The sequence below is a fragment of the Acanthisitta chloris genome, unplaced genomic scaffold, assembly GCF_000695815.1.
Source record: "Acanthisitta chloris isolate BGI_N310 unplaced genomic scaffold, ASM69581v1 scaffold32573, whole genome shotgun sequence".
NCBI lineage: Eukaryota > Metazoa > Chordata > Aves > Passeriformes > Acanthisittidae > Acanthisitta > Acanthisitta chloris.
The window spans coordinates 1-14,779 of record NW_008667078.1 but is presented as its reverse complement, the minus strand read 5'-3'; the positions used below and the strand labels follow the sequence as shown (position 1 = coordinate 14,779).

The 14,779-nt window shown below is 41.4% G+C and overlaps 2 protein-coding genes across 2 annotated transcripts; one reads left to right on the top strand and one right to left on the bottom strand.

Annotated features, from left to right (window-relative positions):
• Window positions 1-910: 910 nt before the first annotated feature.
• ROPN1L (rhophilin associated tail protein 1-like) lies at window positions 911-5,551 on the top strand. The gene is made up of 5 exons (XM_009072374.1): window positions 911-1,041; window positions 2,580-2,703; window positions 2,877-3,038; window positions 3,907-4,082; window positions 5,449-5,551. Exons 1-5 carry the CDS (start codon window positions 911-913, stop codon window positions 5,549-5,551), a joined length of 696 nt encoding a protein of 231 aa, XP_009070622.1.
• Window positions 5,552-7,138: 1,587 nt separating this feature from the next.
• On the bottom strand, window positions 7,139-14,027 carry SNRNP48 (small nuclear ribonucleoprotein 48kDa (U11/U12); the record flags this gene model as incomplete). Its single annotated transcript, XM_009072372.1, has 7 exons — window positions 7,139-7,417; window positions 8,347-8,503; window positions 8,915-8,919; window positions 9,624-9,739; window positions 10,129-10,250; window positions 11,105-11,293; window positions 13,953-14,027. Coding segments are annotated over 7 exons (704 nt in total), but the record flags the coding sequence as incomplete, so codon positions are not given.
• Between the last annotated feature and the right edge of the window lie 752 nt (window positions 14,028-14,779).

Sequence of the window (14,779 nt, the reverse complement as noted above, 5' to 3'; positions counted from 1 at the left end):
CAAACTCATATGCAACCTTTTACAAGAGGATGCTAGTGCTTTCACTGCTCTGCATTTCTGCAAATAACTGATGTTTTCAGCTCTTGTTGCTAAATTAGCTTAAGCAGGCTATAGTTCATCCTTGAAATGGTGAGAAGAGTGCTCAGATCTCCCACCCAGTGTGCCCCACTGCTGTAATGGGAGAAGGACCATACAATAGCCTGTCTCTGTCCCTTGTTTTGGATCTTGGGGAACAGGATTCCTTGCAACAAATGAGTTACATCCTGATTGAGACAAACACCTGTAGAGCTGTATGAGCAAAGTGCCACACCTGGTTGCAGCACATGTGAATGTTCTGTTCATCCATGTAATTTTTTGATGTAAAGTCTACCAGGAGCACAAATTAGTAAGTTTTTTTTCCACAACATATTTGAATATGTAAACACAGTACACATTTTCTCATCTGCATACTCTGGCTTCTGTACAGAAATCACAAGGTTCTCCTTGGCATGCACTAGTGAGTTGTCAGCACAGCCAGCTTTCCTGTTGGCATGTGTGGTGTGACTTGTCTGGACTGCCTCTTTTACAAACGTGTATTGTGGTAGGTTTGAGGAGAAAGATCAGTTTAAAACTATTTAAAGGTGCCTGTTAAAGTTCTCCTTACCCAGAGCTATGGTTGGTGTCCAAGCTCCAGTGTTCTACTTGATGTTGCCACTAAGTTTAAGTTTTTTAGAGACATACAGTGCTCTTCTGTTTACCCTTCTGAGCCTGTCAGTTCTCCAGTAGCCCCAGCTGTTGAGTAGGACAGGAGGGAGTTTGGGGACAAGCACTATTCACCCCCATGTGCACACACAGTTTTTCATTCACGTTCTGCATCTGTGACCTGCTATTTTCTTTCTTTCAGGTCCTTGTGACTGAATAGGAAGGGACCATGCCTCTTCCAGAAACCATGTTTTGTGCTCAGCAGATCAAAATCCCCCCAGAGCTACCTGATATTCTGAAGCAATTTACTAAAGCTGCTATTAGGACTCAGCCTCATGATGTTTTGCAGTGGGCAGCTGCGTAAGTATGATGTTCACATAACGATGGAGAGCTTATATGTGTGGACCCACAAAATCTAACTGCTCCTGTTTATTGTGCTGTGGAACAGGCTTTGAGTATTAAAGCAATGTGCATATTGCATACATGTTGCTGTGTATTAATGCAGCATGTGAGCCTTTTAAAAATAGGGTGGTACTTGATTTATTTTCTGTTTCCTTGAGGTTTAGCAATGACTTGTTCCTGCAGTAGTTTGATTTCCATACAGAAAAATGCGTCTTAATTTGGTTTTGTTATTACTTTTTTTATCTTCAAGGCTAAACCTGTTTGGTTTGGTTTGGTTTGGCTTTTCTCCTCTGATGTGAGAGTTATTATAATGTAAAGGAAACCTAGAAACTGGCTTTATATTTCTTAATGTTGGTTAGGCTTCTTCTTTCTGGTAAAAGTGCCTGAAAAATTACAGCTTTTAGGTGATAATCCATGTAATAAATCTCTCACTATAAAGTTAGTTTAAGATGTTTAAATGCTTTAAATTCTTTTTTTTGTTCCTTTTACCTCAGCCTCTCACTATAATTTTTTCCTGTCCTATGGTTTGTGTGGGCAAGCTCTTGAAATGTGTCTTGATGTGTTCTCAGTTGGGAGACTGGAAAACACCTGAACCGTGCACATGAGGGAGGAGGGGAGGCTGTGCACAAAGCCAGGCTGGAATCTGGCTTGTCCATTAAAAAAGAAAAGAATCTGAAGCTGAATTGCTACAGCTGCAGTGTTGGAGAAGGGCACTGGGACCATTTTAAAAAGGCATGGTGTTTCTTGGGAATACATGGAGGTGGGGTGCAGTGTACTGCTGGGTGACAGATGTGCAGTGAGCTTGCCCCACCTGAGCAGCCAGAAGCAGCACTTGCCAGGGTAGCTGGAGCCTGCTGGGACATCAGCTGGTGAGAGCAGGGGCAGTGTGGCATTGCCATGGCCATGCCACCAGCCAGCTCAGGTCGCTGTCCAGTTATGGCAGGGCAGTTGCTCTTAAGGCTATGGCAGCCTTAAAATTAAAAGGATGTGCATCTAATGCCTTTTCTGCTCTACTCTTATTTTGGAGTGCACAGAAATAGCAGAAATGCTGATGAGAGAGTCACAGTGTGAATAGGCAGATATGCATTTTGGGTAGTGTGTGAGGGGAATGTTAAACAGATGATCCCTCAGGTCTCATCAGTCAAATGGGAGAGGTCTGTACTTTGGTTTGGAAGCACACTGTGATGTTAATAAATCACTCTGTCTTTGCCAGGAAGAGCTGAGTATATAATGCAAAAAAATAAGTTAAATGCCTTAAGAATTATTAGAATGTCATGAAAGGGAGCATGTAAAGTCTAAAGACTGTGATTTCTGCTAAAAAGAAGGTGGTATCTGGGCACAGGGAGATGGGGGTTGTGCGTGCAGGCAGGTGCCAAGTGCTGCTGCTCCTGTGCATGAGCTTTCATAGTCTTTCACTGAACTGTAAGAGCATTTGCTTCTGTGCAGTGTGTTACGGCCATCGGCATTGAGGTGTGTTACTCTTCCTGTTGACTTAGGTATTTTTCAGCCTTGTCAAAAGGTGAGCCCCTTCCTGTGAAGGAGAGGATTGAAATGCCCTTCGCAACAGAGAAAACAGATGCTGGTTTGACCCTAGGACTCCTGAAAGTCTTGCACAAACAGGTATAAACTGATCTTGATCAAATGTACAATGCTATTGAGGAGAGTGCTGATGTGTCTGAGGTGGCTGGGCAGACTGAGTGTCAAGTATTTGATGTTTTTTGGGGAAGCACTGTGTTGTTAGATTCATTCTGGTTTTCGGAGCTTTTATTGTGATGCTGTGATTTTGTTTAAAGCTTTCTCCCAGAGGCATGGTGACTGTTGAAGAACTGAAGGAAAAATGGAAGGACTTGTGCTTGCCAGAGGAGCCGCTGAAAGCTATCCTGCAATTGGATGATTTTGGTGATGAGGTGGAATGGACGAAGGTTCTGGCACTTGGGTGCAGCATGCTCAGTGGGGTATGTTCCCAGCAGGAGCCCTCGTATCCAAACACAAATGGTTATCTATGACATAGACCAGAGAGCAATTAATGCAATGGATTTGGGGAATGGTGATTGCTTTTGCAGCAGCTGGCAAAGTGGCTTGCATGTTTACTTCTGTTCCCCATCAGGTTTTGGTCAGGGGAACTTAACCAGAAAGTTGGCTAAGTCCTCAGTTTACTGGGATGGCAGTAGAAAAGTGAGCATGTCTGCAGGGAGTTTGTACCACGAGAGAGAGGGTGATAGAGGAACGATGCTGATGGCATCAGTGTAAATGTCCATGGAAGAGAACTGGAGGGAGAAATTAAAGCATCCATTTTTATTGATTGTGTAGTCAATTAAATTTTCACAGCAGCAGTTAATGTTCCTAAAGCTACATTTAATTCTTTTAATGTCAGTAGTAAAATCTCAGCAGAGCATTTCAACAGAATCAAAGATTATAAAATGCACTAGGCTGATGTTCTTACACAGTATAATACTTCTAATGATTTCTACAGTAGGGAAGAGTGTCAATCACTAGATATTGTGATGTTGGAGCTTTTACAGTAGCAGAACAGAGTAATTTGGCCATATTGGAGATAGGGCTCAAATTACCCCACGCAATCTTTAAGCATCACAGAATTCTGGTGTTTTTTACTCCTGTCTCTACTAGAACTTCATTACTGTTTCCATCCCTGAACCTGCACTGAAAGGTCAATTTGGGCTTTAAAGCTAGGTAACAATGATAAAATCCTTATCGCATTTACCCTCACTTTTAGTGGCTTACAGTGTGAATTTGTCATGGTGTGCATAGGACGTTCATGGCTCTGACACTTTTCCTCTCATTTCTTGACTGACCCCCCTGCAGTCCTTACTGGGGTCGATGAAACATGCCTGCGAAATCTTAACAAGCGACCCAGAAGGTGGAGCAGCTCGGGTTCCCTTTGAAACCTTCTCATTCATTTACTCGTATCTGGCCAGGATTGATGGAGAGATACCAGAGGAGGACACTGAAGCATTCCTCCAGAGGATTAAAGAAGAGGCGTAAGTAAAAATCCATGCATGGAATTTTAATGTATCTATCACCTCTGATCTCTCCATAAACCTTTAATTTCAGGTGAATAGTCTATCTTCACTTTGAGCTTAGCCTTTACAAGAGTAAAGGTTGACTAATATTATATCAAAAGTACACATAGCCTTTTTTGTTAACCTCAATGTTTGAATGGTTTAAAAGATAAATGTTATTTATCCATCTTTCTCTGAGATCCTGAAGTCACTATCTAGTGGTATATTTTTCCCTGTAGGAAGCAATTTTATACAGGTTTGTATGATCTGCATATTACTGGTTCTGGTACCAGCAGCATCTTATGGGCTGCTCTTTTGATTTAACATGGATTATAAACCAGAGAGAGAGACTGGGAGTTCTCTCATTTTATCCATAGTCACGCATAGGTCACATAAAATGCACTTTAACCAATTAAAAAAGATCCTTAACAGGCTTGTCCTCTGAGTGCTGCCTGTGCAGCATGTTTGCATACTCATTCTTCCTACCGCCTACCTGGAATTCATCTTTCTGTGCGTGGTAGGCTGACACTGGCTGGACACCAGGTGTCCTCCAGAGCCACTCTGTCAATCCTCTTCTCAGCTGTGCAGAGCAGAGAATGTACAAAAGGGTCTTGGGTTGAGATAAGGACAGGGAGAGATCACTCATCTATTACCATCCAGTAAAACATACTGGATAGTATGTAATAGTACCATCTATTACATCCAGTAAAACATACTGGACTTGGGGAAATAAGTTTATGACCAATCAAATCAGAGTAGGATAATGACAAATAAAAATCAAATCTTAAAACATGTTTCCCCCACCCCTTCTTTCTTCCTGGGCTTAAATTCACTCTCCATTTTTTTCTCTCTCCTCCCACCTCAGCAGAGCAGGACAATAGCAAATGGGGGCTGTGGTCAGTTCATCACACATTGTCTCTGCTGCTCCTTACTCCCCTGGGGAAGGACTCCTCACACTCCTCCCCTGTTCCAGCATGGGCTCAGCCTTGGCCAGTGGCAGGTCCATCCTGGAACCACTGGCATTGGCTCTGCTGGACATAGGGGAAGTTTCTTGCAGCTTCTCACAGAAGCCACCCCTGTAGTCCCTGCTGGCTACCAGAACCTTGCTACACAAATCCAACACACTGTCTTAGATTACTACCAGCTGCATGTACATGGGAGCTCAAAAACACCTGAGTATATAAATAAACTGATCTGTTTTGTCATTAGAGTTACCAGGTCGACAATTTTAAGTCACATCACTTTTGCTTACAGTTCATATAAGCCTAAATTGTACCTTGTCCAACACACTGACACTTTAACATGGTAAATCTTATTCTAAAACATTCGTTCTGTTCCTTTTCAGTGACCAACAAAATGGCATGGTGATGCTCAGACACTTTCTGCCCCAAGTCTCAACAGTTTTGACCAACCCTCCTGTTCAGCATGAGGAAAAAGAAAGTGAATAAGTAAACTAAAAAAAAATAATTTGTGTTCAAAGTACCATACTTTGCACATTACCGCACAAGAAGACCCTCTTCCCTGGTATTTCCTTTTCTGTATCCCATTCTTGTAATGGCCCTTTGGAGATGTTAATTGAACACATGGTTATACTGTTCTGCCTCTCAAATTCTGATGCTCACACCTAGGGAGCAATCCCTTCACTCCTTTGCTTATACTGAGTAAAAGATATTTGTTATGGATCCCCATACCTAGACTTCATATGTGATTGTAAAGAAAAAGTAAAGTGCAGAATTAAATTTAGAGAAGACCTGACAGCTACAACTGGAGCATTTCTCATTATGCTTCTGGTAGCACTAACTGTATTTTGACTCTTGCACAAACAGTTTGTCTTTTGACTACCTTCTCTGCCTGAACATCCTCTATTAAACAAACCCTTTCACTTTACCAAGCCTTACTGAAAAAGAACTTAAGAACCCTGTGAATGAGCAGGTAGGCAAAACCAACTCAAGAAAGGACTGCACTGGTTCCATAGTGTTTTCCCTCTAATTAGGACCCTTTTAGAACTTAAGTACGATGAATTTGTCTAATTAAAGACCTGTTTAAAGATGTCTTCTTTTCTGACAGCAAAAGCTACTGCGTATGTCATGTAGGTGGGGAATACCTGATACAGTTGTTTGGTTTTGAGTTCAACTGCTGAACTAGACTAAGTATTCAGTGACAGATAATCACACTTAGCTGCAGAAACAGCTGAGGGATCAAAGAAGATATTAGTGGCTACAATAAGATTGGACATGTTCTAGTGACAGAAAAGGCCAAAACCAGGAGCACATGGAGTGCCCTCTCCTGGCACCTTGGTCAAAGTATTGTAGGAACCTTGGTCAAACAAAGTATTGTAGGAAAGATCAATCTGCAGGCTTGTTCTTTTATAAGCTGCTTACTTTGCTGAGGTAGAAGCTTGGCTGATGGCGACTGACCTTGCTGTAGTAGATTGTGTGAGGAATTAACACAACTAGAAACTGATATAAAAATCTCAATGAAGTGGAATCCTTCGGCACAGCCTTAGTATGTTTCTGCTTAAGTCTGTTCCTTCAACCTCTAATCACTACTATTTGTTTGTTAGTCCACAGGATGGGAACTTCTTTTATTTATTTTGGGAAGGAAATGGGTATGGTACTTAGCAGTATTACAAGTGTCCTTGGAGCCTTTCCATTAGTTTCTGTGGAGAGCTACAGTCTCATCATCTTTGCCAGCAGACATTGATCCAAAATTTCTTTGAGCATGAGCTTGAGCACAGTAACTTCTGGGTTATTGTCCTCTTACCGCTAGGTACAGTTGAAGATGTTTTAGCCTGTGGGAGAACTCTGAAATCTGCTCTCTAGTACCTGCTGTAATTACATAGTAAGTGCTGTCTGCCTGGAACAGTGTTCCCAGAGGTGACAGTGTTGGGTACGAGGGGAGCTCTCTTCATGCCTTTTCTATTTGAAACTGATCCTGGACTCTAGGATTACCTCTGTTCTATATCCACTAACTATGGGCCAGGAAGGGGCCTACTATGGGCCTCTCAGAGATTTTATTTTTCAGATGTGTCAGACACATGAGATCAATATAATTTATTAACAGATGCATGAATGTTACAGATTTACACATTTCCTGATATACACTGCTTCCATCCTGACAAACTTTTAACTCTTCTTTGTCTCCAAGCACAGCTGTGATGTAACACCAATATGTGCACAGCATTATTGTCCCTGGCACAACAGCAGCAACTATAGTTCTTGGGGGCAAGTAATTTTTCGAACAGCTGACAAACAAAACAATCAGGTTCTGGTTTCTACTTTCTTCTTTTATGGCTGTGATACTTGTCTTCATCCCTGAAACAAAAACACAAACATTGTGTGGGCTGTCAGGCTCAGTGTGACAGAATCTGAAGGAAAAAAAAAACAACTTGGAAAATGGAAAGCTCTCATTAGATGCAGTCATGTCCTCTTCTAAGGAGAGAAAGTAAATTACTTTAAGACAGTTTATTTCCCATGCTGATTTAATCAAAGCCTTGTCATGCAGTGCCAGAGTGGCAATTAGTCTCTAGGATGAATGGCATCATGGTGTAATGAAGACAATTTGAGACAAGCAATCATTGCCATCCACACAGTTATCTAACAGCCTCTACCCACACAAACTAAGGACAATGCAGCACTTCTTCTGCACAACAGCCCAAGTCTCTGCTACAGGTTCCACACACCTATGGTCCTATAGATGCAAATGTGTCCTTGGTGGTAGTACTAGAAGGTGTGACCTAGATGTGTTTTCTTTTGCTTTTAAAAATGTGTCCAGAAGTACTGAAGAGCAACAGCATTGTTTTGAAGCATCTACCGTGGAAAAGCTATGTGACTGTATGTGTATGCATACTAGTGAAACAAATAACCCTACTTACTAAGTTCCAGCAGGAACTAGAGCAGAAATCAGCATTAGACATGACAAGCACCGTTGGTTGTGGATGAGGGACATACTGCCCATTTAACCATGCTGATCAAGGAGTAAAATAGCCTGTACCAGTCCTGCAGCATGCTGTTGGAAGTGCCACCTTTCAGCTGTGAGACTAAAGTCTGGATCACAGTTTCTAATCTCACAGCATGTATTGTTTACTGTTAGTATCCTCATGCCACTGGCTTGTCATGCTGCACATGAGGTTAAGCCTACCTTTCTAACTGGACTAGATATTCTAATTCTCTGCACTAAATCCTCACAGACAATGGCAGTGGCTGCCTGATTGAGGAGCAGGAGTCACTGGCACTAGGCTCACCTGTCTCTTTTTCTCCGAGAGTCTCTGTCTTTGCCTCTCTCGCGACTCCTTCTCCGTTTACTTGGACTCCTGCTGGTCTCTCTCCTGTGTCTGGTGCATTCAGTATCCTTACTGCTTCCTCCAGACTGCCGTGAGTCCACCGACACTGAGCGCCTGTCTTCCCGTCTGAAAAAAGGGTTAGTGATTTTAGTCAATAAAAATAGTTTCAGTCACTACTGTTTTCAGGACCATTTTGTAATATAATGATTTACTAACCATGTAAGACAGAGGACATATATTTTATTAAGCCTCTTTCTCTCCCTAAGGAATACAGTATGGCCCAAATGAGGCCCAAAGCTCTTATATGTGCACATTTCAACACACTATTTAATCCAGCTATTTCTTATAAACACTGCCCCTCAATCTTAACACCTTTGCTTGTGAAACAGGAGGCAATAGAAGGGGTTCACTCTGTTTTGCTTTAAATCCCTAACTCTTCACCCTGCCAAGGCAGGAACCACCTAGGACAGGTTACACAGGAATGTGTCCAGGTGGGTTTTGAATGTCTCTAGAGAGGGAGACTCCACACCCGTCCTGGGCAGCCTGTTCCAGTGCTGTGCCACCCATCCACCTTCACTGTAATGCTGGAAACAGTGTCAGCTTTTAGTTTGTTTCAACAATATTCTCATCTCACAAATATCCTGAAGACGCACAAATAGATTAGCACTAGGTCATAATTCCATTTTTGTTTCAGTGACAAATGTTTGCAAGAGTGTGCAGTGTTGCTTGACACAGGAAGAATTATGTCTAGATAAAACACACTCCCAGTTAGCACAGCAGCATTCAGTGATAAGGACTGCAAATACTCCCCATATTCACTAAGTTATGGAAACCTTTACTCTGAGGTATATTATGTCTATCATAGCATTTCCTGTCATATGATAGGGAAGGGGAAGAAATTGTGTACTTGTATTTCCAAGTGTCCTTCTGTCCCCAGCTACCACATACATATACATCTAGACACAGAAGGAGCACTACTCATTCCCAAGCTCCACTAGAAACTACCTGTTCACCTGAATCACTTGTAACTTACCTACTTAACCTGAAAGAAAGATACTAATTAATTTTTCCCCATCTTTCATGCAGACAGAGCTTCTCAAGATTTAACAGAAGCAGTATAAAATAAACTAGGCATATGTCTCAGACACGGTTAATATGTGCTATTAGAAGACGATAAAATAAAATTACAGGCTCTCAGCCTGCTCACATGCCCCAAGAATCTGCCAGCTGTTGTATACCTTCCTGAAGATTTCGACTTCCCTCCTTCACAGATCTCTGCATTATCCAACCTGTTCTCCTCCTGCCAGTGATTGCTGAGTTCTTCCATATGCACACCAATCACATCCCGAATCACCTGGAGATTAAGATATATTAAAAACAAACATGTCATGGTAGTAACCTGAACTAGCAACTAGCCAGAAGGTAAGCATCTCAAAAACCCATAAAATCTCCCTCAGATCCTCTACATCAGATGTTTGAATTTTATTATTTTACAGTAGTCAACTCTATCTTTCTGGCAACCTCATATTCAAAACTTAGCAGTTAGAAATGCTTCTGTTGTTTCTAACTTACTGCAACAAACCAAAGCCAAAAAGATTCCTCTATAGTTTGCAACAATAATAAAGCAAGGTACAAGAAGCAGAAAGAGACACATATTCTTTGTCTAAAAAAGGGCATATAATTGTTTATGCTGATATATAAGAAGCAGTTTTAGGCAAAAATGCCTTTATTTTCAGGTCTCACCTCAGTGTAAGACTTCTTTGTTATATGAACATTCTTAGCCCTGTATGACTGCCGCCGCCTCTTGTAGTCTCTCATCTCAGCCAGAATTTCCAGGTGGGACTTTGGACCTTTCTGACTATCATCTAGCAAAAAATTGGAAGTAAAACAAATGGTCATTAGCACTTGCAGGTACTTTCAGACACATAAAATATGTTGTGTTCTTTCTGAAGTTTCTCCAGTATATGAGTTTAGCACAAGCTTCCTCTCCACAGTCCTTGCCAGCTGTTTGCATAGGACTAAAAAGCCACCAAGCAAATGTTGTTATGTGACCTCAAGTGACCTAACCATGATCCAAAGCAATATACAGGCTTGTGATTTGGTCAAATGCCTACAAAACACGGGTCATGTTTTCAAAGCCAGGGCTACAGTAAGATCCAAAGACTGCAAAAGCCACATTCTGTAAAGCAGTATCTCCTACCTCCTTGGCACAGCATGGCCCACAGGGTGACACAGATGCTTATGCTGCACTTGGTACAGTTACAAACTGGCATGACTCAACAGGGATGAGAGGCTTTGATCCAATACACCCATTTGTATATTGCTCAAGAGCTCCACTTGGATGACTGCCAGTCTTCCCTGTTCAGTTTAAGTGATCTTTAATCTCGTCATCTCTCATAGCAAATACTGTTCCGAGCTGCGCAGAAAGTTGACAGCATTAATCAACCTGAAGTTAGTTGTAGCAAAGACAGAAGATCTGTCCACACAATACCTATGCCAAGAGCAAAGCACTGAGGCTTTCCCAGAAAGAAAACATCATAAAGGGCCAACACCAAACTAGTGTTTTCTTATTCCAGGACTTCGCTGTGCCTCTTAAGAACAGTATGCTTTCACAAGAAAAACAGCACAAATGATTCTGCTTGGCTTTCAACAAAACCCATCTAACTGGACAAACTGAAAGTTATGAGCCATAAATTCAACAACAGATCATTCTTCAAACCTTGGGTGATTTTTGCTGCTAAATCCACAAACAGATCACTGTCATTCTCTGTTATTTGGGATCTAGACCTCTGTTTCTTTGTTTCTTCAACAACATAATCATAAAGAGCAAGGCGATCAGCTTGAGTCAGGTCACAGGTGAAACGCTTGTGGTTTTGAGGAACTTCTACAGGCAGTAAGGAGTAAGATCCTGGAGGTTGGACAGAGAGCTGTTGTTAGTAAAATAGCATAACTGTATGGGAAAACACAGATAAGCTCAACAAAAAATGCAGTAAACACCCATGCTGTTTTCATCCTTCCTCTACGTACTTAAGAAGAAGTTTCAATCTTCTTAATTTGAAAGGATAAATATTGTTCAAAGCAAAAGTCCAAATCCCTCCCAAGCCTCGCACAGGCTGTATAACCCCTCTTGACTGCTCCCACAGTTACAAGTTTCCACAGGTCACGAAGGATTCATACTACATTAGACCAAAATGACCCTCTGTATTGTCCCATCAATTTTAGCTCTTGGCTTACAAGCTAAATCCAGAGAGGAGGCTGCAGATCTAACTTGTGGGTTTACCTTACTCGTAAAATGTTCTGCAAAGTACTAGCTGCAAAATACCTCTTCTGCCAACAAGAATGAAAGCTTCTAGGAGACAGGCACTGTGCAAACCAGTCTCACTCACACTGTCACCTCCTCTACAGAGCTTATATAATAGATTGCCACAGGGATTTACTGCTAAAAGGGCTATAGAGGCACTTTCAAAGTGCCCCATATTGGTTCAGATAACTGACTTCAAAGTTATGGAACAAGCACACTGCCTGCATGCTCCTTGTTCGCTGAATCATCAGCCCAGTACTCACTCCTCCCACTTCCCAGTTAAAACACATATCCCTCCAAACAAATAAATCCATTCTCAATCTGTTGCAACAGCAGCAAAGTGACCTCCCTAAAGATAAGGGTGCAATATTCTAGGATATTGCCTGCAAAACAGCATTTTATTCAAAAACATTCACATTTTCAGCAACCACTGACCTGCTCCCCACAACACAACTCTCTCCCTGCAAGGCACAATCCCACACCTCCAGGCAGACAGAAGAGCCAACACAAGACAGGGTGTCTGCAGGAGCCTTCACAACAGCCAAGCTAGTGCTCCTCTAGATTATTCAACTCTTAACAGAGGCTGGGCAATCTCCCACATCCTGCTTTCACTAAAGACACCAAAGAAGAGGAAGAGGAGCCACAATAACTCTACAAGCAAACCTAAAATACAAGACTTCATCATCACTATACTTGCAGCCTAAACCAGAACTGTTCTCATATGAACTAAGAGATTTAAACACAAAAACTAGAGCTCTATTTTTAAAATGCATTGTTCTTACAGGGTCATGGAAGTCCATAAAAATGCCCCAATAGTTACATGCTTGTGATTTTACAAGGATTTCACAACTTGTAATTAAGACCAGTTTTCCTGTTCTACATAGAATATGTTCTTCATAGAATATTATCTATGCAAATATTCTACATAGAATATTAACTATCCTAATATTCTAAATATGGTTAGAATTTTTAAAAAAACAACAAAGAAAGTTTAATTCCTTTGATACAGTTAATCAGAAAGAAATTTACAATACAAAATAATTTCCATTTGTTTCTGTTGCCAAAGAGTTTGAACTGAACAGACAATTCCAAGTCAGGAAATCTTACGGTGGGCCAAGATGCTGCAGTGAAAACCACCCCAATACAGTTGTGTTACCCTCAGGGAAAGGCAAGCTTGCAAAGCTGGACAGCAAACACTGGCCTCTAGTGGCTCACCGGTGTATCTTTGCAGTGAACCACTCGACAAAGGGTTTATCTGTTTCTTCTCTACTCAGATGTGCCAGTGCCAAACTAACGAGTTACCACTTCTCTTCAGAGGAAGTGCACCCAACATGCTCAAAACACAGCGCACATCCCATGAAAGCTCCTTCCCAAGCAACTGTCCATTAAGTCCCCATTTGCTACGCCAGAGGAACAAGAGACAACATGCAAAACTATGCCTGAGCAGGTGCTGCTGTATTTGGCTGAAAGCTGAACAAATGCACTTTTCCTTCTGTACAAATCTGTCTAATAAACTACTGTCTACAGAGAGTAAATTGTGTAGCTTTCAGGTGTTGCAGTAATTTCTCAACCATACATTACAGCTCTACAGTTTCTATAGGTAACTCTACTTTTCTACTTTGTCTTGGTCTGAACTCTCAAAAACTCTCTCAGTGTTAACCTGGTCCCCAGGCTGGTCACAAAACCCACTGAAAAATGAAACATAAAGGAACTAATAAGCTTGGAGCATTGGCAAAGGACAACATCATATTTGCACATGTGTCAGCATAGCTCTTATACAGCTCTTAGGACAGTCTTGAAACAATCCAACATAATAATATGCTATGTTGTTTAGTTTTTGATCTGAGGTGGACAAGCCCACACAGCTCACACCTACCAAAGAATCCCTAAATAAAACATTACATGAAGAACAAGGTTGGAGGCACCATAGGAAGAGTTTGGGCCACAAAGAACAGAAGGAAATGCAGGCAGATAGTAAAGTGTATGGAGTGGGATGGGAAGCAGAGGACTACTGCTTTAAGAAACTCCTGAATATTGCACAGTTGATTTTCCAGTACCAAAGGTAACTCAAAGTGTGAGCACATCAGACTCAAATTCTTTTATCTAGCTGCCCCAAATAGAGAAAGCAGTTATACTCCAAGATATAGAAGGGGAGAAATATTAAAAATAAATAAATTCCTCACAGCAGTTCACAACGAAATGAAGGAAGATACCAGGAGGGAGACAAGAGCTGGCAAAGTGATCTCAGCACCTGCTTGCTACTCACCTTCACTGTAGCCTGTGCCTTCCTTTGCACTTTGAGCTCTAGCTTGCTTAACAATGTGAAACTGTAGCTCTTTATCTGCAGGCAGAGAAGACAAAAATGTCATAGAAGTTTTACATCAAATACTTGAGTACTTGGTAGGGTTAGTCTTTATTACCCAACCTCTATTATGCGACTTATGGTGTGGCCCAGAATATTGTAGCTTTATTCATGTATACAACAGTTCATGTATACATTTATTTCTGTGTACAATAGTTTTATTCATGTATAAGGGAACATTTAACTAAAAATATACCTTTAATCTACTCCATGTTTGAAATGAGGGGAGAATAAAAAGAAAAAAACAAACAGGATTTTCTGGGTTACACAGATATGGACATAGAAACATATGTACCATTACCACATCTGAAACTTCAGTAGCATTACTATATCCCCAAGTTCTAGGGCCAGTTTTCCTACCTTCTCCATATGCATTTTAATACTCTTTCTGCACTAGATACCAGGAAAATATAGGAAGAACCTGGGAAATAACTTGGGAAGAAAAAAAAGAAAAAGGTCTTCCTTGGCCTTGAAGTGAAAAAGCCAAGTGACAAAAACAGCCAAAGCAACCTACTGAGCAGAATTACATAGTGATAGATGCATAACAAGGGTGAACTAAGAGGAAGTACAATAGTGAGAAAATAAACCCACTGATGGATACACTCAGGGTTTTCAGGAGGCCTTGGAGAGTTTGCAGCTCGCAAAGAAATGGGGTGTGTTACCATGAGGACTCGCACTCTGCCCTGTGGGATCTCCCCGTAGCTCTCACCCTCTGTTGCCCCAGGGATCTC

Coding starts and splice junctions, on each gene's coding strand:
- ROPN1L (XM_009072374.1), top strand. CDS start 911: ATGCCTCTTCCAGAAACCATGTTTTGTGCTCAGCAGATCAAAATCCCC. Junction 1,042..2,579: donor GTTTTGCAGTGGGCAGCTGC/GTAAGTATGATG, acceptor CTGTTGACTTAG/GTATTTTTCAGCCTTGTCAA. Junction 4,083..5,448: donor CAGAGGATTAAAGAAGAGGC/GTAAGTAAAAAT, acceptor GTTCCTTTTCAG/TGACCAACAAAATGGCATGG.